At 35.1% G+C, this 27,533-nt stretch overlaps 3 protein-coding genes across 10 annotated transcripts; all 3 read right to left on the bottom strand.

Moving 5' to 3' along the window:
• Positions 1-2,762: 2,762 nt before the first annotated feature.
• Positions 2,763-7,202, bottom strand: LOC133880033 (F-box/kelch-repeat protein At3g23880-like). Of its 4 annotated transcripts, none has more exons than XM_062318893.1 (4): positions 5,974-7,202; positions 4,491-4,695; positions 4,300-4,381; positions 2,763-4,043 (listed from the first exon to the last, which is right to left on the bottom strand). In XM_062318893.1, the coding sequence occupies exons 1-3, from the start codon at positions 7,085-7,087 to the stop codon at positions 4,336-4,338; spliced, it is 1,365 nt and encodes a 454-aa protein (XP_062174877.1). In that variant the 5' UTR covers positions 7,088-7,202; the 3' UTR covers positions 2,763-4,043; positions 4,300-4,335. The 4 variants fall into 4 exon arrangements, with proteins under 4 accessions (XP_062174877.1, XP_062174878.1, XP_062174879.1 ...); XM_062318894.1 differs by having other exon boundaries at positions 2,763-3,870; XM_062318895.1 differs by having other exon boundaries at positions 2,763-3,086.
• A 6,091-nt stretch (positions 7,203-13,293) lies between these two features.
• LOC133880751 (F-box/kelch-repeat protein At3g23880-like) lies at positions 13,294-17,145 on the bottom strand. Of its 5 annotated transcripts, XM_062319748.1 has the most exons (3): positions 15,934-17,141; positions 14,378-14,426; positions 13,294-13,514 (listed from the first exon to the last, which is right to left on the bottom strand). In XM_062319748.1, the coding sequence occupies exons 1-2, from the start codon at positions 17,048-17,050 to the stop codon at positions 14,413-14,415; spliced, it is 1,131 nt and encodes a 376-aa protein (XP_062175732.1). In that variant the 5' UTR covers positions 17,051-17,141; the 3' UTR covers positions 13,294-13,514; positions 14,378-14,412. The 5 variants fall into 5 exon arrangements, with proteins under 5 accessions (XP_062175732.1, XP_062175733.1, XP_062175729.1 ...); XM_062319749.1 differs by lacking the exon at positions 14,378-14,426 and having other exon boundaries at positions 15,934-17,142; XM_062319745.1 differs by lacking the exons at positions 13,294-13,514; positions 14,378-14,426 and adding an exon at positions 14,455-15,032 and having other exon boundaries at positions 15,934-17,145.
• A 2,890-nt stretch (positions 17,146-20,035) lies between these two features.
• On the bottom strand, positions 20,036-22,228 carry LOC133880263 (F-box/kelch-repeat protein At3g06240-like). Its single transcript, XM_062319180.1, has 2 exons — positions 20,907-22,228; positions 20,036-20,324 (listed from the first exon to the last, which is right to left on the bottom strand). The coding sequence occupies exon 1, from the start codon at positions 22,018-22,020 to the stop codon at positions 20,908-20,910; it is 1,113 nt and encodes a 370-aa protein (XP_062175164.1). The 5' UTR covers positions 22,021-22,228; the 3' UTR covers positions 20,036-20,324; position 20,907.
• Between the last annotated feature and the right edge of the window lie 5,305 nt (positions 22,229-27,533).

Genomic DNA, 27,533 nt, shown 5'->3' with positions numbered 1-27,533 from the left:
CATTAATATTTTTTAACATTTTTTTCTTTTTTCTACATTTTATATCACATCAATTACATTTTAATAATATTTTTCACTTTTCCTTACAAAAAAATTCAAAACTACTTCTATCATGTTTATTCTTCCAGCAACTCTAGCTGATAGTCAATGCATTTTGCTACGTTTTCTTTTGTTCCAAAAAACCTTGACTTATCAAATAATTTTCAGCCAAAGTTGGTTTAGTTGATTTATTTGGTGTGACTATTCCTAACTTCCTAAAATTGTATTCATGGTTATCATGAATATTCTTGCTCTGTTGATAGCTCCAATGAAGATTCACACTTAGAACATGGTATTCGCCAAAAATTAAAAAAGACTAACAATATTTATGCATTATACACCACAAGATTGATCCAAGATAATATTTCAGAAAGAAATTTTTTAAAATAATTCGGTAAAAACTCAAGCATCATAATTCAAATTGTAGCATGTAAAGTTTCGTAAACTAATGGTTAAAACAATGTAAAGTTACTTTTCTCAAAATCTAGATGATCAATAGAAGGTTTTGTTTTGAAAATTTTAATAATTAAAATCATGTGAAGGTTAATTTAACAACTATTGTTAATACATGGAAATCACCTCATTAGTCCAAAATTTATTGAGTGAAAATCATAGGATTTTAATTCCTATTGTCCTATATGCCATATATTAAACCATTAAACTATGCATATATATCATTAGGGTTTAAAATATTCCATGGACTAAAACATTAAATTATGAAATTTCATTAGCTATTATGGTCTTCTTTATAGACTTTGATCTAATTTTATTTAAGCTAACTACGCCCAAAATCGTTAGCATGCACAACAAAACCCAACACTTTAAGTTTTGACCAAAAAATACACACTAAGTACACATCATAAGGCGAGGGTGTTACAGTAACTACAATTAACCTTTCTCTCTTCAACGTTACTTCCTCCTCAAAATTCTTATTGTTGCTCCACCTTGTTCCACCGATGCTCCACCTTTCACCAACGCGCCCATTATAGAGAGGAGTGAACTCGAATAATATTATAAGAGCATTCACAATGAGCTAGTTGTTCTTTAGTTAAAATTTGATTAAAAAACTCATATTTTCTATTTTATCTAGCCACTTTTTAAAAGCATTCTTATTGGTTGGATATTTCTTCGTCCGGTAAGAGTATCCTTGACTCAAATGAGCAATTTTCAACATTGCATGCCGGGTTTGGTTGTCATAATAAATTGTTATTATATGCAAAATTTGTTTTAGACATTTCAAACCCTATGGCAAGTAGGTTTATTGTATCTTTCATGCAAATTGTCCTTATCGAAGCCATTTGTTGGACTCTACGGAGCAAGACCCTTCTCATTTTAAGTGAAATGAAAATGAATCATGTCACGATCAATATTATATTTCACAACTTAATAGTATATATGTTACCCTAAAGTGAATATATTGTCACATTATTTAAAAATTTTGAATGACGCGACACAACATAACCGTTAAATGCAACAAAACAAAATATTGACCATAAATAAATTTGACACATTTTCATTTAAAGTAAAATGAAGAGAATCATAATCCCTCTAGAAGCATCAAGTCTAAACCTCATCATCCAAGTCTAAGGAGGGCACCTATTTGAATTTGCATTTCTGCGAGCATATCCAACAATTGGAAATGAGCCGACATTAGCTTGGGCTCATTAGCTTTGCCCAAGCTGATGCGGACGACAAACTCACTGCTCGTCCTTGTATGGACTATGATATATTCAATAACAAATTAAACTTAACATTCTTTTTTTTAAACTAAAAAAGATGTAGTTAAGAAAAAAGACAATAAACCTGTGTCTGCGCATATATAAACAAGCTTGAAGAACATAGTTGCAACTAAAAAATGAATAATCGAAACACAACCTTTCCATAGGAGGAGGCATAACATGAAAACGTTTACGCTGAATTTTATAAAAGTTGAATAGTTCATCATCTACCCTGGAGGAAACAGTTTTTCTGGCTACTTCTTATGGAAACCACATGGTCCATGGCAAAGTCAAAAACAAACAACATTTTCCCATCACTGTTTCTTGCTATAAACGATTCATATTCTAAAGAGTCAAACATGTAGATTGCATCATTCCAGTAAACTAAATAAATTTGCCAAACCATCATGGATACAATTTGATGAAAACAACTACATAACACATGCTTTAACTCTAGCAGTAAACACATTCACAACACAAAAACTTCAAGTCTTCAAGTAACCAGCCCATTACTTGGCAAAGATAAGAAAAAAGACAGCCATATTAGCAGCAAAGCAGAGACTTGTAGACCTTGCTTCATATGCGTTATATGAATTACAAAATGGTTGTATTAGGTTTATGGATACACCCATCTACAACCTCGTTTTACCCCAGTAACCCCCAAAAATGTGGGCAAATGTTGATGAACGAATATGATATTCTTTCATCATGATTTATTGTCCGAATATGACATATCCACTTCTGGACAGCAAGGGGAACGGCCAGACATGCCAAGAAGGGAGAAAATGAAGTTTGATGGGTAAAAAATAAATAAAAGCTAATGTCAGGAAATATCCCAGAAGACCAAAGATATGCAAACTAGTCAATTCCTACTAAAGACTTAACAAGCAAGGCCAGTTTTTTGACTTCCCAAAAGGCAAGACTACAATACAAGGCAATGATATTGCCATTAAATAAATAATAATAATAATAATAATAATAATAGACAAAAGAAGGAAAATAACAAGACATAAATGCTGCATGGTCATAAGTTTTCATTCATCTCCAATTACAAGTCTAAAAGAAAAGTCTCATTATTAATCTCCCATTCAATGCACGTTATTTCATCACTTCCTGTAAATAAATAATTAACAAATCCATATTTTTTCTCTTATTCCAGGACTACAAAGAAGAGGAAGACAATGAAGAAGATCATATTCGTTCACCAAAACAGAATTCCATCCACAGTGGCTTAGAAACCCCTGCTCTTCTCGCAGGTACCAAGCTTCAGCTCGTAATCGGCCTAATCATCTTCTGGTTATCTCGAAAGGCAAGATCGGCAGCTGTTTTCTGGGAAATGGTTTGCAGTTTGTCAACACAGGCCTGATGGCGACAGAGCTAATTGTCAGCAAAACAAAGATTTACAGTGTACTTCCAGGAGCTCTGCTTCCTTCTGATCCTTCTCCCGGTTCATGGTAAGAGTATTTGATTTTGTAATATTGCTCCTAGCTATTGTTGTTTTTGTCTTATATAAGTAATTAACAGAGTTTATGGATATATCCTCGCAGGAAAGTTTGGATATTTGGAATGATAGTGACAGTAATTCTACCATTCTTGGGGAGTAAATGGGGACCGTTACTGAAACTGAAAAGTAAGGAATTTCATGCCCTTTTTTGTTCACTCAATCATTTTTCATTGTGACATTGTGAATATAAAGGGGTTTAATCATGTGATGCTTGGATTGAACATGTAGCCGAGTTGAAACGGCTGCAGATAAAGTAGAAGCAGTAGCAGAGGCTGTAGAAAAGGTGGCTGAGCAAGTGGATAAGGTAGCGGAAGAGGTCGCCGATCACCTTCCACCAGGCGAAAACTCAAAGAAGCTGCAACGCTTATAGAACATCTAGCCGAGGAAACAGCCAAGGGTGCCCATCTGGTAGATGAAGCGATCGAGCAGGTTTTGTCGTTCTTTGAGTTGTGCAGGCGAAATCACCACCTGAGATCTAAAGGCAACGTACAGAACTGAGTTCCCCTCCTCACGCATCTTGTCAGGCCACTGCACCCACGTAGGCTTACTGTGGGGTTCTGGTAGAACCTTTGGTGGCCCAACCAGGCAAAGAGGCCCCACGGACCAAGCCTTGGGTAAACAGTCATGGTTCCATTAATCAACAAAGGCTCGAGCTCATAGAAACTGTTGAATATCATACCATAGCTATTCGTTTTTTATATTACAACATTCATAACAAACTCAAAATCCATACCATTTGGCTCCAGATCTCTAATTTACGGTTTGAAGTCATTCTAGTGACTCTGATCCATGGAAAAGGAGCCACTGTTATCAGCTCATCGTTTTACCCAAAGTAGGAAATATAAAAGGAGTAGAGACTTTTGGCAGTAGATATGTCAAGCCACAAATATCTGATTTATTGCATATCCGTACAAAAATACAATACTCATATATTCTTTCCCTCATAAACAAGTCAAAATTAACCTCAACACCCAATGCACACTACAATCCCATTATCATGAGAACTCAACAAAAAATGACAAGAGATGGTAGTAATACCTCTTTCTAGAACTCTCACCTGCAGCTACAGCCCACTCACAGTTTGCCATGGCTTGGATCACCTCCAAAGCTCCCTCCAGGCCTAGGAAGAAAAGAATTCCATATCATAATCATGTCCATTCTAACAACTAGTTAATGTGTGTGTGTGCGCACTTGTGAAAAAATAAATTATATTGGAAAGATTCTCTAACCTTCTTACAAGTGCCATTAGCATATCTATCTGTTCCTGCATCTTCGACATACCTTCTTGCATATCCCGCAGTAAGATTTGTGTCTCTTCCAATTTCTGCTCTATCTCCCGTTGTTTTCTCCTGCAGTCTTCATGGTCATTGAACTGGGTGGTGTTATGCAACTGACATGAACATGATGAGGTAGGTATGACACCACTCCCCATTCCTATAACCATATCCATGTAAATGGTTTAGATGACAGTAACCCCAAAACCATTCTTTATGTGGTTGCTTAGAATATAGTAAAAAAACATGAGCAGCCCATTAAGTAAACGCTAACCAATCACGCTACACAACAAACAGAAAAGTTTCATATCAGACCCATCTTGTAAAATCATTGTCAACCAATCAATGATCCAAAGGGGCGTTGGTGGACATTTAGGGAAAACACCGAAGAACAAATGTGCCTCTATCTTCTTAACAATATGCTTGAGTGTATAACGTTTCCAGTATCAAGGAAGTGAAAGAACATTTGGGGCAAGTTGCTGAGCTTAACATTGATGTCAAAACCAAATGGGTGGCAATTAAAATCCTGGGTCTCTTGGAATTGGTCTGCATCGATGAAATATCACTCTTTTTACCTAATAAAAGTCTAAAAGCAATCAACTACTCTTTCAGTCAAATTGTCAAACACATGCATTCAATTCAGCAGCTAGACGAAGTGGCAATTATTTAAATTCTTAAATTAATCTCCAATCAATCACAACAGACTCAACTGATGATTCAACCATATGCTTTGATTTTATTTTTCCTGCGTGATTTCTCCATTTTCCAGTGATGCAGGTCATAACATGGCCGGTTGTGGTATTCTGGTGCCCTGGCTTTGGAAATGATGCTAATTGATCCGTATCAAACTAGCTTCACTCAACAAAATGGATCTCAAGAAAGCAAATTTACATAATAATGCATCTCTGTCTTGAAAACCCTCCCTACAGATAGGAGTTCCTATCTCTACTGCCTATCGAATCCGAAGACTCTTATTTACAAAGATTTTGGTGAACGAGAGATTCTCTATCGAGGAAGAGAAACTCATAGCACAGATGATCCTCACTCGTGAAGGCAGAAAAAGTACCTGTTGTTAACAAAATGGAGTCTCAAAAACTCAATTATTGTATTTTCAAGCAGAGCACCATTAAAAGACCTAGAGGCCTATGAAAGTCTCGTTTTTACTGAAGAAAGATGGCGCCTTTGCGAGGATGTCTTTAATCAGCCAATGCCAAGGCAACAAAGCTAGCATCAAACGATTCAAAACCTACCCGCCCAGAACTCTCCTTAATTCCTACCATCCCCGATGACAGAAGAAAGATAAGCTAAAATGGGAGCTGGAGAGGCAGGAAGAGAGATTAACGCGAGCAGCCAAATTTAGGACCAAACATTCTTATTTCAAAAAAAGAAAGGAGGCAGAAACATAAATTAAACTAGCTAAAAGGGCATGGAGCCATACCTTCAAACCGAACAAAATTGCAGTATACAACTTTTAACGTTCCCCCATACCCTTCAAACTGAAGATTGGTCTCTGTTTGTGCCAAAAGGTCATATAATACCATCTGCCCCTCACTATTCTCCATAAACAATTCCCCGTTCTTCCAAAACCTCAGTGGTATTTCCAAATGCAAGGGGAGTTGAATGATAATAAGTCTAGTCCACGACTCATTAACACCAAATTCAAGCATGACCCATATTTCCAAATCCTTCGTTATCTTCCTCTCCTCACGACCCAAAATCAACATAGCAACAGATCCCTTCAACTCCATGAGAGTTCGCATGCATATATCGTAATCATAAAAAAGGCGAGCATCGGGAAACATCATTTTTCGGAACTTCTCATCGCTGAAGTCAAAAGCAACTATACGGTCGTCCACACAATCATCGAATGTGTAGTTGTCATGCCATAGAAAAGCCCCATCTAATGCTACACTCTGCGAAACGAGATGCCTCGCAATGTTCACACTCAGATGAAGCTGTCTCCAAGATCCAGATCTTAGGCTGTATATTTCTGCTTCCAACCATCCGCCGCCATCCGAATCTACAAGTGTGACCACCTTGAAGTCATTGGATCCCGAATCGAAACCGAACCCCACATTATGGAACGCAAAATCATCGTTAGGGACTCTAAGTCCGGTGCGAGAGCGAGAAGGCGAGGCCGGGAGAGCCTCAAGGTCTGATGACGTGGCGAGATTCCAGAGATAGATGTCGCTTAGCATTACGTCCCAGAGACAGAGCAAGCCATTACAGGAAGCGACGATTTCAGTATATGATGGTGCTGGCGGAAGATTCAGAGGGGTTTGAGACGGGCAGCGGAGGGAGTCGTAAGAGCGGAAAGAGTGTATTTGGTTTCCGGTTTCGGATATGTCATTGGCGGAGAAGAGGATAAGACGGAGAGGATGAGTGGGGTTTTGGGTGAAAATGGAGTGATTGAGGAGGTTTTTGGAGAGGAAATCAGGGTTTCCAATGAGAGCTTTCCACCTTTTGCAGACACACTTGAATCGGATAAGAGATTTTGGAGGCAGCATCGACAGGATCTTCATCACCACTTCCTCAGGCACGTACGTTGCCATTCTTCCAAGCTCTAAGTTGTTCCTGAGACTGAGAGGAAGAAGAAGACGATAGAAGATGGAAGGGTGGCGGCGAAGGTTCAGATACCAGGGCTGAAGGACCTTTGGATGAATGACACGCGTCTTACCATCTGCTTTACTTTAAATTAGAATATTATGTTTTTAAGGAGGCTCATTGGGTATTTGGGCCCAACTTTAATTCGTCTTTTAGATTTTCTTTTTCTTTTTTTTTTAATGTGTCTTTTAGATTATCAATATAACTTTATTAGAAAGCACCCAACTTTCTCAGAGAAATAAAATACGTGAATGATAAGGCTAAAGTAATCAAGATGAAGCCCTGAATATTCTTCCTCATCATTAAAATTAAAAATATATATTTTTCAATACTCATCCTTCAAAAGACAAAACTAGCATTCTTTTGAAAAAAATTAATTTTTTCAGAAAAGAAAATAATTTTTTAAAGGGAAAACTTCATCTATAATTTTTGAAATTTCAATTCTTTTGAAAGAAAATACCTAAATTTTAAAAAGTTTTAAATTATTAAAAAATATATATAAATTTTAATTTAAAAAAAAAAACTAATGGGTGGCGGCTTTTTTTTTTAGCTTTTTCTATAAAATGATTTTAAAATTTTTTAATAATTTTTATTTTGCTTTTTACTTTTTTTAGTACAATTTTTAGATTTTTTTTTTAAAATTTCATGAATGTAATTTTTGTCAATAGAAGACATTGACATTTTTTAGTAGTTTATAATGAACATTGACACAATTATTTTATTTTTTTAAATAAGTAATATTAATTTCATTTGATAACATGAAAACCAACCAGAGCATGAAAGCTATACAAAATTATATATGTAATTTCTAGTAAAACAATCTCCCTAATACAATCAAGAATACAACCAATCCAAATACGGTGAGTAGCATGGTTGCCTCCTACATGTGCCAAAAAGTGGGCAGCTGAGTTTGTCTTTCGTTTAGTGTGACAAGTTTTCCAATGATAAATACTCGTAAGAACCTCTCTAATATCTGCTATAATATTCTCATGCCTACTCCAATTTACCCCTGTGCAGTTAATAGCCTGTGCCACAAGTAAAGAGTCTTTCTCCAAAATGAGTCTTGTATAGCCCTTTATTTCTGCAGAATTCCGCTGTGTGAAGAGCCGCAAGAGCGTCTGCTACCACTGGATCAACCAAAACATCCATTGAATAACAAAAAGCAGCATGCACCATTCCCTGAAAAGTCACGCATAATGCAACCAAAACCCAGTTTGTCATTCTTTGAGTCAATAGCAACATCCCAATTTGATTTATACGTCCCTGTTGGTGGTGATTGCCAATGTATTTCTCCAGAAGGAATTAGAAAATCCTCGGGCCCTCGCACGACAAGAATTGTTTCCATTGGTGAGAACATTCACCATGGACAGCATCTAGGTGGTTCTTTTTCATGTAATAAGCAATGTGCACAGTAAATTACCCTGTGGTAGTCCCCTGCCAAGTCATAATGTCATTGTGGTCATACCGACTTAGAGGGATTTGTGAAATGATATCTGCTTCAACCTTGTAGAAAAGATAATTAAGAAGCTACTCATTCCACCGATGAGGATCCTGATCAATTAATATACTAACTGTGGCATTTGCACGAAGTAAAGCCCTTAGAGATTGAATAACATATGTAGTTGAAGTAGGAAGCCATTTATCCTGCCATATTTTCACATCTCTACCATCCTCAATTCTCCATATTAGACATTCTTTGAGAAGATCTTTTGCACCAAAAATGCTCCGCCATACAAATGAAGGTCTACTTTCAGGGGCGGACCCAGATGGATGGGTAGAGGGATGAATGTCCCCTCAAAAGTTTTGAAATTGATTTTAAAATTTGTCCCCCCAAAATAATTTTTGTATTCCCCTAAAAATATTTATTTATATTTTGACCCATTCTTTCATTTTAAAAAAACCAAAAATATCCATATTTAATTTCAATTTGACCCCCTTTTTGTCCCCATAATAATTATTTTGACCCCTCTTTCATTTTGAAAAGAGGAGTGCTACACATCCCAAATTATTTTTTCAAAATTTGGTTCTTAAATGATGTGTCACAATCTCATGTGATCTATTATTTTGATAAATGTCTTATTATCTCATTTAAGAACCACTTTTAAAGATAAAAATTTAAAAAATAAAGCATTTCCCTCTGAGAAAGCAGGAAATTCTCCACCATGCTAACTCGCTCAGCATGTAATGGTACGATCTAGAGGACTTGTGAAGACTTGCTGAAGACGATCCTCAATGCTATGTGGCAGCAGCAGATAGCAAGTGGAGACTAAATGAGAAACAGCTGTATGCGACTTGGCTTAGGCGTGTGGAGGAAGCTTTAGTTTTCTAGAGGTTTGTCGTTTCATTCTTTAAGGGGTGCGTTTTGTAAACTTTGGGCGTAAGCTTGGTAGATGGGGTTTGGGCAGTATGCATGTAATAAGGGGCGAGTATAAGAGCCCAATGGATGTGACAAACAGTTAGGCTTTGTTTTTGTTTTGGTTTTTGAACCTTGGAGGCATAGACATCCTCAAAATTGTCTTATCATTAAAATTTGAAATTATAATTTATAGTCGAATGGGTACTTTGATGTAAAAAAAATTATACAAATTCATCCCCTTATCAAAAATCCTGATTCTGCCCCTGTCTGCTTCCTAGATTGGCCTCCAAAAAAATTATACTTAGAAAGTATAACTTTTAAAATCTGGCCAGCAAAATTATTAGGATTCTGAATAAGTCGGCATCCCTGTTTTGCTAACAAAGCTTTATTGAAACACCGCAAATCACGAAAACCCATACCACTCTTCAATTTCATTGGCAGAGAAGAGTATAAGAGCCAAAAATCCAGCTCGAGCAAGCCTAGCCACTATGTGTCCACATAGGTCTCTTTTTGACAAATCCTTTGTTTACAACCCTTGGATCTCTTGCACTTGCTCTTTTTAGAGACGTGACTAGTTGAAATAAGTTGTTCGTATTCTTTCGGATATAAAGAGTAATACGAGAATATTGGCTATATAGTAGTCATATTTGTCCGTACAGTAAGATTTTGTTATATGTTATACTGTAATCTTAAATTATTATTGAATATAATCGTACTCCGGTGAGCATAAGATAATTGCCGAACTACATAAATTTGTGTCTTAATTTTTTTTTTATTTTATCTTTTCGATTTTATATTATACATTATTGTTTTGCACGGTAACAATATGACTCTTGTTTTTATTAAACTAATCTGATGGTGTCTAAGGAGCGGAGGGAGTCGTAAGAGCGGAAAGAGTGTATTTGGTTTCCAGATTCGGATATGTCATTGGCGGAGAAGAGGATAAGACGGAGAGGATGAGTGGGGTTTTGGGTGAGAATGGAAGGAGGTTTTTGGAGAGGAAATCAGGGTTTCCTATGAGAGCTTTCCACCTTTTGCAGACACACTTGAATCGGATAAGAGATTTTGGAGGCAGCATCGACAGGATCTTCATCACCACTTCCTCAAGCACATACGTTGCCATTCTAGGTTGTTCTTGAGACTGAGAGGAAGACGAAGACTGGGTTAGGGAAGATGGTAGAAGATGGAAGAGTTAAAAAAATAAAATAAAATTGAATCAATAATTACTAAACCTTATCATATCAATTATATAAAATATTTATAGAATATGTATAATACTTGATCATTTCAACCCCATTGCTGAAGTATGTAGCCTTTATATTCTATAAAATATTTTATAGAATATGTTAAGAGACTAATTATCCTTGTATAAACAAACATTTATATATAAAGGATTTAACAAAAAAAAGTAAGTTATTCCATCCTCCTTTACTTTAAATTAGAATATTATGTTTTTAAGGAGGATGTGGTGCCATTTGGACTACCACTAATTGGGTTATACCAACATTACTTTGTCTTTGAGATTATCAATATAACTTATTAGAAAGCACCATACTTTCTGAGAGAAATAAAATATGTGAATAATAAGGCTAAAATAATCGAGATGAAGCCTTGAATATTATTCTTCCTCATCATTAAAATTAAAAATATATATTTTTCGGTACACATCCTTCAAAAGACAAAACTGGCATTCTTTTGAAAAAAAATATTTTTATTCAGAAAATAAAATAATTTTTTAAAGGGAAAACTTCATCTATAATTCTTGAATTTTCACCACTTTTAAAAATATATATATAAACTTTAAAACGTCTTAAATTATTAAAAAAATATTTATATAAATTTTAATTAAAATAAAAAACTAATGGGTGGCCCCTTTTTAAGCTTTTTTTATAAAAAAAAATTTAAATTTTTTTAATAATTTGTATTTTACTTTTTACTTTTTTTTAGTACAATTTTTAGATTTTTTTTTTTTTAATTTCATTAATGCAATTTTTGTCAATAAAAGACATTGACATTTTTTAGTAGTTTATAATAGACATTGACACAATTATTTTTTTTATTTTTTAAAGAAGTAATACTGATTTTATTGATAACATGAAAACCAACCAGAGCATAAAAGCTCTACAAAATCAAATATATAATCTCTGATAAAACAATCTCTGTAATACAATCAAGAATACAACCAATTCAAATACGGTGAGTAGCATGGTGGGTTCTACTTGTGCCAAAATGTGGGCAGTCGAGTTTGCCCTTCGTTTAGTGTGGCATGTTTTCCAACTATAAATACTCATAAGAACCTCTTTAATATTTGCTATAATATTCCTATGCCTACTCCAATTTACCCATGTGCGGTTAATAGCCTGTACCACAAGTAAAGAGTCTCCCTCCAAAATGAGTCTTGTATAGCTCCAGTTTCTGTAGAATTCCACCGTGTGAAGACTTGTAAGAACATCTGCTACCACCAGATTAACCAAAACATCCACTGAATGACAAAAAACAGCATGCACCATTTCCTAAAAGTCACGCATAATGCAATCAAAACCCAGTTTGCCATTCTTTGAGTCAATAACAACATCCCAATTTGTTTTGTACGTCCATGTTGGTGGTGATTGCCAATGTATTTCTCCATAAGGAACTAGAAGATCTTCGAGCCCTCGCATAATAGGAATTGTTCTCCAGGGTCCCCGGTTATTGATTCTCAACAACCGGCTCCAGAACTGAGTACCCTAGTTACCAGTTTTTACTCGGGTACCGGGGTGAAAATTGGTTATCTAGACTGGAGGGTATTTTTTTCAAAAAAATTACATTTTTCTGGCTTATTTACTATTGGACCTACTTTTTTGGGCTTTATTTAAACGTTTTAACCTTTTTTTTTCTTTTTTTTTAAGGTTTTAGACCTAAGGGCTCGTTTGGTACGCAGAATGACCATTCTATTAAAAAAATGAATAACTATTACTGAAAATAAAAGAACGTTGAATGAAATAGTTATTCATATTCCTTAGTTTGGTCATAGCATATATGCTTTTAATGGAATTGTAACAAAATTACTAAAATACCCAATTATATATAAAAAACTACACTAATTATATATATATTTTTGATTAAAAAAAAAAAAATCCATCCTTCTCGAAATTAGTCAAATTTATTACATAAGAATCAATATAGAAAACAGAAATTTCATTCATTTTAAAAAAATAAATTTGTTCATCAATAGAAAGCAAAGATGTTGCTCACTATTTACAATATCAATTATCAAGGACCGATCGATTACAATTAAAAAGAAACAAATTTGAACAATAGGAAATGCCACCGGGAACAAGAATCTCTTACTTTTCACGTCCTTCACTTTTTTACCATCACCACACTTCTTCTGCTACTGCAACTCAATTTTCCTAGAGACCATCTTCTTCATCTCTTTTTTTCTTAGGTTTTCAATTTGGTGGACAAAATTCTTTGTCAGGGATTTTATGTTTTCTTTTTTTAATATATTAAGGTTTAAAGAAAAACAAATAAAAAAATTAATGTGTTTATTGAAAAACTCATTTTATTCCTTAAGAAATAACTATTCCTCTTCGTAAGGGAATAGTTATTTCCACGGAATAGCTATTCCTATAAATAATATACAACCAAACAAATGAATAGTTATTCCGTGTTAATAGTTATTTCTTTTTATGAGTCTAATTCGCAAACCAAACGAGGCCATTCAATCAAGAAATTTCAATTACTATAACAAAGAGAAAATTTATTTTTTGTGCCATCCTGAGACACAAACATTATGCCCACTAACTGCAGATTTGAACTCGAAAACTCCACATCCATACATAATTACATATTAAAAACCCAAAAATTAATAAACATATTACATATTAAAAAAGTTCATAACCAAAAGTCCATAAATATATTTAAAAAGTTTCAACATATTAAAAAAGTTCATAATCAAAAGTTCACAAACATATTAAACATATCCAAGTATGGTCTGGTTTATGGCTTTCTGCAACTCTCTTCTCAATTATTAATAACTACAATAGAAGAAAAAAAATGAGAATTAGTTAAATGAATAAATAACCAAAATGAATTAACAATAATGAAAACTAAAATGAATTTATAACCATTAACTTAAAATGAATTAACTAAAAATTTTGAAGTATCAATTAAAATCCACCCAAGATGTCAGTTAGCAAGGAAATTCTTGAAAAACATCTTGCAAAATTGAGCCCTACATCCCCATTCTCCGGTTCTCAAAGAATTATCTACATTTTGCAGTCATTTTCCCAGTCAAATTAAAGACTCATTTTCATGAAAATAACCCAATTTATCTTATTATATCAGTTCTCTCAGCAATCAATCTGCCGAAAATTGGCTCAATATATTCATAAAAAAGCATTCCTCTTCCACAATTTTTCACCATTCATTCAAGTACCTGAGATATGAAAGTTTGGTACGTTCCCAAAACAATCCTCTTTTTAACTGAAACTAACAAGGCTATTTGATTGTTCATGAGAAGAATGGAGAATTGATATAGACTTTTGTCTTGTGGTTTGATTCCAGCTTTAATTGGATTCACTTGGAGTTTGTCTCCCACCATTAATTGAAATTCATTATCGATACAATTTCCCTTCCATTTTCACATTCTTCCATTGTTCATTCATCTCATCAGAAAGTACCTATCATCATATGCTAGAAAACCTAATATTTTTCTATTTTCTCGGTAACCAAACATCTCAGTAAGAAGAATTAGAGTATGAAAAGAAATTGAAAAACCAAATTTTAGAAAGAAAAAAAGTATACGATAGAACATGAAAATATCCATTTCACCGAAACCCACTTCTCAAAACCAAAAGTTATATCAGTTCATAACAAAAATTAAAGAAGAACGACAGACCTAACTGTGATTTGATCATTCTGCTTCAAAAATCACTAAATCTCCAAATCTGTAGAGAAACAGAGAAAGATGAAGCCAGTACTCATTAAGGGTGAGAAAAGAATCGAAAGATCAAAGATCAGTGATCAAAAATCGTAGAGAAGAAGAACTAAGAACTATAACGACATGAACATGACGAGGTAGGTATGACACCACTCCCTATTCCTATAACCATATCCATGTAAATGGTTTAGATGACTATAATACACATCAAGTTACTAAGTCATTATAAAACATGTTCATACATCAAGGTTGTCCACTCGGACAAGCTCCCAAAACCATTCTTTATGTGGTTGCTTAGAATGTAGTCAAAAACATGAGCAGCCCATTAAGTAAACGCTAACCAATTACGCTGCACAACAAACAGAAAAGTTTCAAATCAGACCCATCTTGTAAACTCGTTGTCAACCAATCAATGATCCAAATGGGCGTTGGTGGACATTTAGGAAAACACCGAAGAACAAATGTGACTCTATCTTCTTAACAATATGCTTGAGTGTATAACGTTTCCAGTATCAAGGAAGTGAAAGAACATCTTGGGGCAAGCTGCTGAGCTTAACATTGATGTCAAAACCAGATGGGTGGCAATTAAAATCCTGGGTCTCTTGGAATTGGTCTGCATCGATGAAATATATCACTCATTTTACCTAATAAAAGTCTAAAAGCAATCAACTACTCTTTCAGTCAAACTGTCAAACACATGCATTCAATTCAGCAGCTACACGAAGTGGCAATTATTTAAATTCTCAAATTAATCTCAAATTAATCTCCAATCAATCACAACAGGCTCATCTGATGATTCAACCATAAGCTTTGATTTTATTTTTCCTGCATGATTTCTCCATTTTCCAGTGATGCCGGTCATAACATGGCCGGTTGTGGTATTCTGGTGCCCTGGCTTTGGAAATGATGCTAATTGATCCGTATCAAACTAGCTTCACTCAACAAAATGGATCTCAAGAAAGCAAATTTACATAATAATGCATCTCTGTCTTGAAAGCCCGCCCTACATATAGGAGTTCCTATCTCTACAATCTATCCAATCCTAAGACTCTTATTAACAAAGATTTTGGTGCACAAGAGATTCTCTATCGAGGAAGAGAAACTCATAGCACAGATAATCCTTACCCGTGAAGGCAGAAACAGTACCTGTTGTTAACAAAACGGAGTCTCAAAAACTCAATTATTGTATTTTCAAGCAGAGCACCATTAAAAGACCTAGAGGCCTATGAAAGTCACGTTTTTACTGAAGAAAGATGGCGCCTTTGCGAGGATGTCTTTAATCAGTAAATGCCAAGGCAACAAAGCTAGCATCAAACCTACCCGCCCAGAACTCTTCTTAATTCCTACTATCCCCGATGACAGAAGAAAGATAAGCTAAAATGGGAGCTGGAGAGGAAGGAAGGAAGATTAACGTGAGCAGCCAAATTTAGGACCAAACATTCTTATTTCCAAAAAAAAAAAAAAAAAAGAGGACAGAAACATGAATTAAACTAGCTAAGGGCATGGAGTCATACCTTCAAACTGAACAAAATTGCAATCTACAACTTTTAACGTTCCCCCATACCCTTCAAACTGAAGATTCCTCTCTGTTTGTGCCAAAAGATCATACAAGACCAGTTGCCTCTCGCTATTCTCAATGAACAGCTCCCCGTTCTTCCAAAACCCCAATGGTCTTTCCAAATGCAATGGGAGTCGAATGCTAAGAAGTCTAGTCCACGACTCCCTAACACCAAATTCAAGCATGACCCATATATCCAAATACGTATTTTTCTTCCGAAATTCATCAGGAGGAAAAACAAACATAGCAACAGATCCCTTTAACTCCGTGAGAGTCCGCTTGTATTCACCATAACCACAAAAAAGGCGAACATCCGGAAACTGCATTACTCGGAACTCCTCATCGCTGAAGTCAAAAGCAACTATTCTGTCTTTCACAAAATCTTCGTGTGGGTATACGTTATACCATAGAAAACCCCCATCCAACGCTAAACCCTGCGAAACGAATTGCATCTCAGAGTTAACGGTCATATCAAGCGATCTCCAAGATCCAGATCTTCGGCTGTATATTTCTGCTTCCAACCATCCGACCCTATATGCGTCTACAACTGTGACCACCTTGAAGTCGTTGGATCCCGAGTCGAAACCGAACCCTACAGCACGGATCAAAAAATCATTGAAGCAACGGCGAGAAGGCCCGCCCGGGAGAACCTTAAGGTCTGATGACGTCATTGACGTGGCGGGATTCCAGATAAAGATGTCGTTTAGGCTTACGTCCCAGAGACAGAGCAACCCATTACAGCAAGCGACGATGTCAAGGAGTGGACCGTGTGGTGGTGCTGGTGGGAGATTTAGAGGTGTTTGAGACGCGCAGTGGAGGGAGTCGTAAGAGCGGAAAGAGTATATTTCCTTTCCGGGGAAGACGTTGTCTAGGGAAAAGAAGAGGATAAGACGGAGAGGATGACTGGGGTTTTGGGTGAGAATGGAGTGATTGAGGAGGTTTTTGGAGAGGAAATCAGGGTTTCCTATGAGAGCTTTCCACCTTTTGCAGACACACTTGAATCGTGTAAGAGATTTTGGAGGCAGCATCGACAGGATCTTCATCACCACTTCCTCAGGCACATACGATGCCATTCTTCCAAGCTCAAGCTCTCCTCTCACAAAATGGCATTTCTCTTTTATGTTAGGATATCCTCATAGGATTCGGAGAGCATCTCCAGAGTTGCTATTTTAATCAAAAATAAAATTTGACTTTTCTCTTCTTTTTTTTTTCTTTTTTTTTTTCTTTTTTTTTCAATCCAGCGTAATAGCTTCTTTAAACTTTTTTCCTTAAACAATAAACAGTAAAATATCCAACACCGGCTATTTACTGTTCTTTTATTTATACTTTTTTTATTAATATTTTTTCTCTCCCCCTCTCCGTCCCTCTCTGTCGGCCATGAACAACCAACCTAAATCATCAAAATCAACCATAAATATAGCTTTAGCCATGATACATATAACCGAAACAGGAAAGATACATTCAAGCTTCGCTTCAAAATCATATGGGTTCAACTAAAATTCATCAACCAAAATCAACCTATTTTACCCGTCATTGAAAATTGCTCATAATCACCGAAAATCACTTCTGACTCGGCCGGATCCGCGCCTAGCTCAACTGAAACTCGTCTTAGGCCACTGGATCTTGACTCATGGAGGATCAGGTTGATGGGTTTTGTCTGGGTTCGTTGAGTTCAGTAGTTCTCTCTTGGATCAGTCTCGACCTCTCGGGTCTCTCCATCTCCGGCTCTTCTCTCATGAGTCTCTCCCTAAATCCCTCGATCTCTCTCTCACTGTGTTTCAGACGAAAAGAGAAAGGAAGAACAAGAAAGAGAGATCGAACAGAAGGGAAAATGAGGAGAAGAAAAGAATAATAAAAAAAATATATATATATATATATATATATATATATATATATATATATATATATATATATATATATATATATATAATTAAAAAAAAAGAATGGGAAATAATATTTAAATATAAGTATAGAGTTGAATAGTAAATCTGTTGGAGAGAATATAAGAAAAACAGTAGTTAAAGTAGAGATTGATACTTTTTGAGTAGCTATTTTAACTCCAACTGTTGGAGATGCTCTTAAATGTCAAAAAATCTGAGGTTCTCAAATTTCAAAATGGTGACCGTTGGTTGCATCCGAAGGCCACGATTTTGCTAGTTAACCCACGGGCTTCTGCCTTATACATATGGTCTGGCTTTTGACTGGCATCACCTGGCCTTTACAGTCCCATCCTATTATATCAATACCCATACGTCAGTTTTTTGAATAAATGGCCCCGTTCCAATTTATTTTATACTATTAGAGGGAGAAAATATTATCAATAGAGTGATAGTTTTAAGGATATGTATCATGTTCCATTTTTTTTCTATTAAAAGAATTATGCCAAGAAATCTAATGGCCATTTAAACTACACTGAAACTCTTTTCCCCCCTCCCAATATTGAATAGCAAAAAAAAAAAAAACGTACTTCACTTGAAGATTTCCTGGAAAATGTTGTAGAAATTGAATTCGATCTCATAGGGTGGTGTATATGCCAGGGATAGGAGCGTGCAATTCCCAACCCAAAAAAACATATTAGATTTTTTTTTTTTTTCAAAGCAAAATTAGATTTCGGTGAGTTTGGTTTGTTAATTATTCAGTTAATAGCTCCAGTGAAGATTCAGTCAGAACATAGTATTCGCCAAAAAAAAAAAAAAAAAAGAAGAAAAAGACAACGATATTTATGCATTGTATACTACAAGATTGATCGAAAATAATATTCCAAAAGGAACAATTTTGAAATAATTGGGTAAAAACTCATGCATCGTAATTCAAATGGTCAAAGGGTGATCTAAATTTTAAAAATAAGGAACAAGTAACAATGAGCATTTCTGCACCAACCAATTGCTTTAGAGAATTTTCACGATAGTCATTGGTTAATAACCGAGAATTCAGTGTTCTTTTAAATCAAATCAGGATTTTAATTCGCAAATTATAAAATTTGGGCTGTTTTTAAGCATCAAAACGCTTTAAAAATGCCACCTATTAAAAATAAGTCATGTTACGATTAAAAATTAGGGTTAAATACTCCTATGGTCTTTGAGTTTTAGAAACTTTATTTTTTAGTTTCTGAATTTCAATTTGCATCACAAATGATACATCAATTTTGAGAAATGACCAAATTAGTACTTCAGTTAACTTCTCCATCTAAAAACTAACGGTCCGCCACTTGTCAATCTCAGAAGTTGACACGTAGCACTATATAAGAAAAAAAAAAAATCTTTCAAAATTAATTAAAAAATTTAAAAAAAATTTAAAAAATTTAAAAAAAAAAAAAAAAAAGAAAGAAAGAAAAGGGGATAGCTCACCATGGGGAGTGGCCAGCCACCCCATTTTGGCCAAAGAGGTGGCCGGCAGGTCTGGGGTGGCCGAACCACCCCTGGACAGAATAAAAAATAAAAAAAATAAAAATTCAGGAAGATCAGTTTTGTCCTTGGGGGTGGTTCGGCCACCCCAAGGGCAAAACAAAAAAAATAAACCCTAAAATTTGGAGGGTTTGGCCCTTGGGGGTGGCTCGCCCCATGGTAAACCACCCCCTTTTTTAAAAAATTTTTAAAATTTTTTAATTAATTTTTTAATATTTTTTATTTTTTTTATATAGTGCCACGTGTCAACTTTTGAAGTTTACACGTAGCGGACTATTAGTTTTTGGACAAAAAAATTAACCGAGGTACTAATTTGATCATTTTTCAAAACTAATGTATCATCTGTAATGCAAATTGAAACTCATGGACTAAAAAATAAAATCTTCAAAACACAGAGACTAAAAAGAATTAAGTATATTTCCATCATATTCTTGCTTTGTATGTCATAACAAAAAAAAAAAATTGAGTCAGACTATCTGAACAAAAAAATTATAGAAGATCTTGATCCAAACCAAACCACCATTAAATTTGAAATAAATCTTTAAAAGCCATTTAAAGAAGTGTGAAAATCAGTGTAGAGAAGTTTGAGTGTGTAGGATTACTCAAATCTATCGCGGTATCAAATTTGTGCTTGAAAATGCAGTGCATAAGGACTAATTTTAAATGAAGCAGCAGGTAATTATAAAGAGTACACGAGTGTCTACAGAGACATTTCCTACACAACAAACAGGTCCTACAGTTTGGATTATTTACACATTTATATATAGATAGATAGAGGGAAAGATATTCATGGCTAAAATGTTTCAGACATTGCCATTAACTAATTCGAAATCAAAACAAACTGCTTCAAAGATGGGTGAGTGCTTGAGTCAATCCTACATGCACAGATGAGGTCTTCAATTTAGTGAAAGCGTCCTTCTTTACCATGCAGGTGGGAAAGATGCTGAAAAAGAAACAAAACATAGGTAAAGCATCGAGTCAATAACACAACCTCTTTTAAAAAAATAGATAAACCTAAACACATTCATGATCATCTCAATGAAATATACTATAAGCTGGTTATGCTTGAGATTTGAAAAGGTGAAGTCCTTGTCAGTGTCCACAAATGTCAGATTCAAAATCAAGATCAAGCTCTTCGGTTTGTGCTAACCAATTGCAAGTTATGAAGAACATCTTGTGGCAAGTTGCTGAGCCTATCATTGATGTCAAAAACAAAATGGGTGGCAATGAAAATCCTGGGTCTCTTAGAATTGGGCTCCATCGCTGAAATATATCACTCTTTTTACCTAATAAAAGTCTAAAGGCAATCAACCACTCTTTCAGTCAATTTGTCAAACACAAGCGTTGTTCAATTCAGTCTTTTTACCTAATTCTATATATGAAAATGATGCTGCATGATCCGTATCAAACCAGCTTTCACTCAATAAAATCAATCTCAAAATTTAGGACCAAACATTCTTATTTAACAAAAAAAGAAAGAAAGAAAGAAACATGAATTGAACAAGCTAAGGGCATGGAGCCATACCTCACGGATTATCCTCCCCTCCATTGATCAAAACCGAACTCAGCTTGTAGTCTACAACTTGAAACGTGTCCCGAGACCCTTCAAATTGAAGATTCGTCTCTGTTTGTGCAAAAAGATCATACAAGACCAGCTGCCCCTTCCTATTCTCGATGAACAACTGCCCGTTCTTCCAAAACCCCAATGGACTTTTCAAATGCAATGGGACTCGAATGCTAAGAAGTCTAGTCCACGACTCCCTAACACCAAATTCAAGCATGACCCATACATCCGAATACATGTTTTTCTTCCTGTGAGGAAAAACAAACATAGCAAGAGATCCCTTCAACTCCGTGACAGTCCGCGTACATCTACCGTAATCACGGAAAAAACGAGCATCTGGAAACAGCATTGTTCGGAACTCCTCATCACTGAAGTCAAAAGCAACTATTATCTCATTATCCTCGTATTCGCCGTCTTGATACCATAGAAAAACCCCATCCAATGCTGCGCTCCGCGAACCCTCATATATTTGAAAGTCCCCGCTTGGATCAAGCTGTCTCCAAGAACCGCATCTTAGGCTGTATATTTCTTCTAAATACCATCCAGTACCATCTTCGTCTACAACCCGAAGAAGCCTGACCACTTTCAAGTCGTTAGATCGAGAGTCGAAACCGAACCCCACCTGATCCACATCGACTGTACGTCGACGGTGAGAAGACGCGGCCGGAAGAGCCTTGAGTTCTGATGACTTTGCGGGATTCCAGAGATAAACGTCGCTTGGCACATAGGCCCAGAGGCAGAGTATGCCATTACAGGAAGCGACGATGTCAAATGTTGGTGCTGGTGGGAGTTTCAGAGGTGTTTGAGACGCGCAGTGGAGGGAGTCGTAAGAGCGGAAAGAGTGTATTTGCGTTCCGCGGTCGTATTTGTCTCTGGCAAAGAAGATGATATGACGGAGAGGATCAATGGGGTTTTGGGTAACAATGAAGTGGTTGAGTAGGTTTTCGGAGAGGAAATCAGGGTTTCCTATGAGAGCTTGCCACCTTTTGGAGACACACTTGAATCGGATAAGAGATTTTGGAGGCAGCCTCGACAGTATCTTCACCACCACTTCCTCAGGCACATAGCTTGCCATTCTTCAAGCTCAAGCTCCGCTCTCACAGAATGGGACAAAACACTGGGAAATGGAAGTAAGTCCTTCAGATTGTTTTCTTTATCTATGCTGACATGAAATGGGAGACGGTGCTACTGATTTGACTACACAAAGAAAACACTGGGAAATGCCATTGTGATTTGATACTTGGAAGGCCTCGTGACTTGACTATACACTACTGCCTACTCACTTTACTAAGCCAGACCCTTCCAATCAATGTCTGTCTGTATTTTTATATTCACCAAAATTCGCTTTATCCGGTTTTAATTAAAAATACTTTTTTCTCCTCACTTTTGATAATTTTATTTTTGCAAAAAAGCTAAAAATATCAAGTCTTTTATTAAAAGAAAAGTATTAAAATAATGTAAAGTTTATTTACTAATATTTATAATATTTTTTTATTAATTATTTTGATATTTCCAAAAAATAAATATCACATCATTTTAATATCTATTTTTCAGTAAAAGATTTAATACCTTATCATTTTTCTTTATATTTTTCTTTCTTGCTTTCACTTTCGATCACAAAAAGTATCTAATTTATGAATATGAATATATACTCAAATAGTACCTTTGTCCATCTTCTATAAAAAAATTAACAAAATTTTATGTCAAACCAATTGAAACTTAACATGTATCATATATCATATTAATAAATTAATAAAATAATAAAAATTAATAAACTTAAATATAAAAATCAAGAAAAAAAATAATAATTAAAAAAAACTATAAACTAAAATGAAAAAAAAAAAAACAAAAAACCAAAGGGTTGGGCTCAACCCTTTGGGCCAATGGCGCCACCCCCGAAAGGTTTGGGTGGTTTCGGCTACTCTAAATGAACTAAATCTCTACATTTTTATTTTATTTTTATTTTTTTGCCCCTTAAGATTAGTGTGGCCACCTTGTTTGGCCTAGGATAGTTTCAACAACTCTAAAAAGTATATGACACGTGTCAAGTTTCAATTAGTTTAATATAAAATTTTGTTGATTTTTTTTATCGGAAGATGGACGGAAGTAGTATTTAAGTATATGTCCATAAGCAAGATACTTCCCGGCTCTTGTGATCGAAAGTAAAACTAACGGGAGAAAAGATAAAATTGTTAAAACCCATAAAGCAAAAAAAGTATTTAATCCTACTTTTATTTTCCATCTTGTTATCTATTATTTCCGTATGGTTTAAATATTATTTTATTATTATTTCTGTATTTATTTTCTAAATATCGTTTTTTTTTTCGTCCTTTCTATACAGCACAAAAGTCTGTAAGTGAAACATTTTATCAAACAGATGTCTAACTTTTCTTTTATAGAGAAATGTTACGGATACTTTTAACGAGAAATGGGTGTATAAATGTGATTAATTAAAAATAATCAGGATAATTAATTAAAAAAAAAAAACTATGGGTATAAATTATGGTAGGAAAGTTATCAAATGAGCGTTGCCTTAAGGTTGGGTTAGGGTTTAGTCTTATAGGGCGGGTTTGACTTTATGATTTTAAAATGTGCGATTTGAAAAAATGATTTTTAAAAATGCAGTTAAGCTTATAGTAAAATCGCAGTTTAACCTTTAAAATCGTAAATTAGCATTTAAAATTCTGCGTTTTAAAAAAAAAAACAATTTTACCTGTGATTTGAAAATACAGATTTTAAACGGTTTTAACAATTTATATTATGAAATTTTATTTAAAATCGCACTTATAATCTATGAAATCATAATTTCAAACGCACCCTTAATCTATTTAAGCATAATTTTTTATTTTAATTGACAGCTTATGATGAAGGAAATTTTAAATTGATGGTTTGTCAATTATCTCCAGTTTGTTTCAAGTTTCTCCCTCCCCTTCTTTGACTCCTCTTCAGCTCAATTTCTTGTATTTTGCTATCATTGCAATATTGGTTTCTCTTGCATCTGTTTCTCAACAAATAGAGCATGGAATGTAAGCAAAGGATAACCGGCCTATCAATATATTATTATATATGTTTCTTTTGCTACTCTTTAGATAAACCAGGATTATTAATATTTGATAGATGAAAATGGTGAAATTCAAGGGAGAAACTACTAAAAATTTTCATTTTTAATTTTTTGTCTTGCAAGTGAGCAATGACGGATTGGCCATGATTTTTTCACTGATTTTCTAATTGGAGTCCAGTTTCTCATTCAAGTGCTTGTTAGTCTTATCCAAGTGATGTATAAAGATGAACAAGCCGCTTCTCCATTCGACACAAATGGTACAACCATGTTGTCTTTCATTCTAGTGCTGGTCGCACAAGTTTACGCCAGATATTTGCTGGAGATAATTCAACCAAATTCAAACACTAGATACATCTGTATCACTAAACTTGTTTGTCAGATTTCGGGTGTCATATCCTGTGGTTTATTGCTATCAATACTCCTTCCTCCCATTTGGTGGTGGATCATTATAAGTCCGTGTGCATTCAAATCCACAAGGGAATTGCACGGCTCATACCACCAAATTTGTGAGTTGCTCCATAATATATACCAGGGCGAAGGTGGTCCTCCAAGGGTGCAGAACGTTTAAATACTCTGTTAGTATAATATAAATCAAATGCTAATTTAATAATATAAATAAGAGAAAATTACACTTTTCCCATCCGAAGTTGACATCAATTTGCAATTTTACCTCCAAAGTGAAAAGAGTATCAATTGCACCTAATAAACTTGAAAAAAATTTCAATTTGGTTATTCCGTCAACATTAGATGGTAGTGTGCGACTAAAAGTATATATTTAATCTTTTTTCTGAACATTCACTACAAAAAATTAATTTTTTTTGGAACATAACAAATTACCATGTCACTAATTGAGATTTAGTGACGTGCTAAAATTTGTCATGTCACTAAATCTATTTGGCACGTCACTAATCACCATGTCAATAATTGAGATTTAGTGACGTGCTAAAAATTACTACTTCACTATTTAGTGACGTGCCAACTTTTGCACGTTACAACATTTAGTAATGTGTCCATTTTGACACATCACTAAATGTAGTTATATGTCCATGTTTTACGCATCCCAAAATTGAGTGCTGCGTCCATTTTTGGCGCGTCACTACATTTAGTGACATGTTAACAAATTGACACATCACTAAATTTAAATTTTATTTTATATATATATATATATATATATATATAAATTTTTATTTTCTTTCAATATTTTATTTTTTTAAAGAAAAAACAAATAAAAACCAACTAAAAAGTAAAAAGTGTTTTTGGCACGTTACTATTTAATGACGTGCCAAAATGACATGTCACTAATAATTTAAATTTTGATCAGCTTTATATTTAGTGATGTGTCAAAATCGACACGTCACTCACATGTCACTAATAATTTTAATTTTAATTTTTTTTAAAAAAAATAAAATTCTGCTTAATATTTTAGTCACATGTTTTTTTTTCTCTTTGGTGTAAAGAGTTTCAACTTCGTAACCAAATATATATGTTATTTATATTCATTGCTTTGCATATTTGGTTATCTGTTTAATTGATGTTGCATAGGAGTCTATATTTATTTTTAACATGTTTTATTTGAATCATTTTATGACATTTGTTACATATTCCTCATTTTCTTTCTTGATAATTGGCATCCATTTGACATTTCTTCCAACATGATGAACTTAGCTAATTGTTTATTCACTTTACTCCTATGTTGTTCCTTAAAAAACTTCAACTTGATGTTGCTACAATTTTAGCCCTCTTAGTGGGAGTAATGCCAATCGCTTGTAGTGCTTCTAATTTAATTTCAAGAGATACTTTTCGACTAATTTGAATATCACGTCCAATAACTCCAGACAAATGTGATTTAACTTTTGAACTATGCCCAACAAAAAGTTTTTCACAAAAGCTTACAAATAAAACGACAATTTTCTAATTCCTATGCATACTTCAAAAATGAATATTTCTTTCTAACAATGTTCAATTTTTTCCTACATAAAATGGGTAAATAAGGATGAATGCAAAAGAAATTGATCAAGAAATAAGCAAAAGAGACAATCCTCAACGCGAATCAAAATCAACAAAAATCAAGCCTACATCAATCCATTAGGAACTTACACAAGGGTCATGGGGAAACCAATTAACTTAATCAGCGGGGTTTTACTAATTGTTTGCATTAAAAGGGTTTAAAAGAATAGCAAAGAAACAATTAGGACAACACTGTTAAATTACCACTCATCCTAAAAGTTTAAGTTGATAAGAACAGATAAATTTAATAATTTTGGAAAAGAAAACGTCTTTAAAAGTTTTGGGGAAATCGGTGTGTTTAACGCTAGTGAGTAGTGAGCTTGTTTATGATTTTTTTTGTTTAATAAAAAACGAAAAACAAACGTGCCACGTGGGTCAAAAGTCAGACGATAGACGGACTCTTGACTAGGGGTGTGCACGGGGCGGGGCGGGGCGGATTTCCGCCCTTTTTGCCCCCGCCCTGCACCCTTGCAGGTGCAAGAAATCCAACCCGTACCCCGAACAAAATGTGATGTGTTCGTGCGGGGTGGGGTGATGCGAGACAGTTTGTGCGGGTTTTCTGCTACTAGCTGCAAAACCACACCACCATGGGCACCACGGGCCACGGCAACACGATTCCACGAACACAAACATGATGAAACACCCCTTACATAGTTACACCACCCACCAACACAAACCCAGAAACCCTAAACACAAACACGAACTAGATCTAACACAGCCTGTCTTCAAAAATCACGGCTCCAAAATGGCTAAATGTCATTGCGTGGTAGATTGATAGTGGTAGACGAACGGTTGAAGAAGATGAAGAGTCGAAGAAACGAAGATCGGCGTCAGAGAACAAGGTTGAGTCCAGAGAGCTCTCCAAAACCCTAATGAAATTGAGTATAGTGGTAGATTGGTAGTGGCAGCGGCGGCGCGCGTAGTGTGAGACTAAGGGGTTGAGGGCACTGAAGGGGTGAAAGGGCCGAAGGGCGAACTGGAGAAAGGGAACTCTCTGGAAGATGAAATGCCAAAACTGAAAAGAAAATGAGGGGAGCGGCGCTTACGGTAAGCTTTAGGGTTTTTTTTTTTTTTTTAAAAAAAAAAATCACGGTGCGGTGCGGGGCAGAGCGGGTCCCCGGGATTTTCCCAAATCCAGACCTGCAAACCGCACCGCACCGTACGGTTTGCTTAAAACAAAATCGGGATCCGTTTATTAGGTGCGTGGGTAGGTGTTGTTAAGGGGCGGGTCGGGGTGGTTTTTCGGCTTGGGCAAGTCCTGCACACCCCTACTCTTGACGCATGTATAGAACAACTCGTCTAGAAATCTTTAAAAAATTGTCTATTGCACACTACACGTACATCACTTCACCATCCATCATGTGTCCAAAATAACCCAAACAACCAAAATTGTCTCACAAAAATACCCTTTAGTTCTCTTAAAAAAAAATTGAGTCAAAAACTATCTTTTAATTCTCTAAAAAAAAAAAAAAAGGCATTGAAACAAAAGTGAAAAAGACACATTTTGTGAGGAAAATTCT

Source organism: Alnus glutinosa, chromosome 10 (genome assembly GCF_958979055.1).
Source record: "Alnus glutinosa chromosome 10, dhAlnGlut1.1, whole genome shotgun sequence".
In the NCBI taxonomy this organism is placed as follows: Eukaryota; Viridiplantae; Streptophyta; class Magnoliopsida; order Fagales; family Betulaceae; genus Alnus; species Alnus glutinosa.
This window is presented reverse-complemented; position numbering and strand designations above follow the sequence as displayed.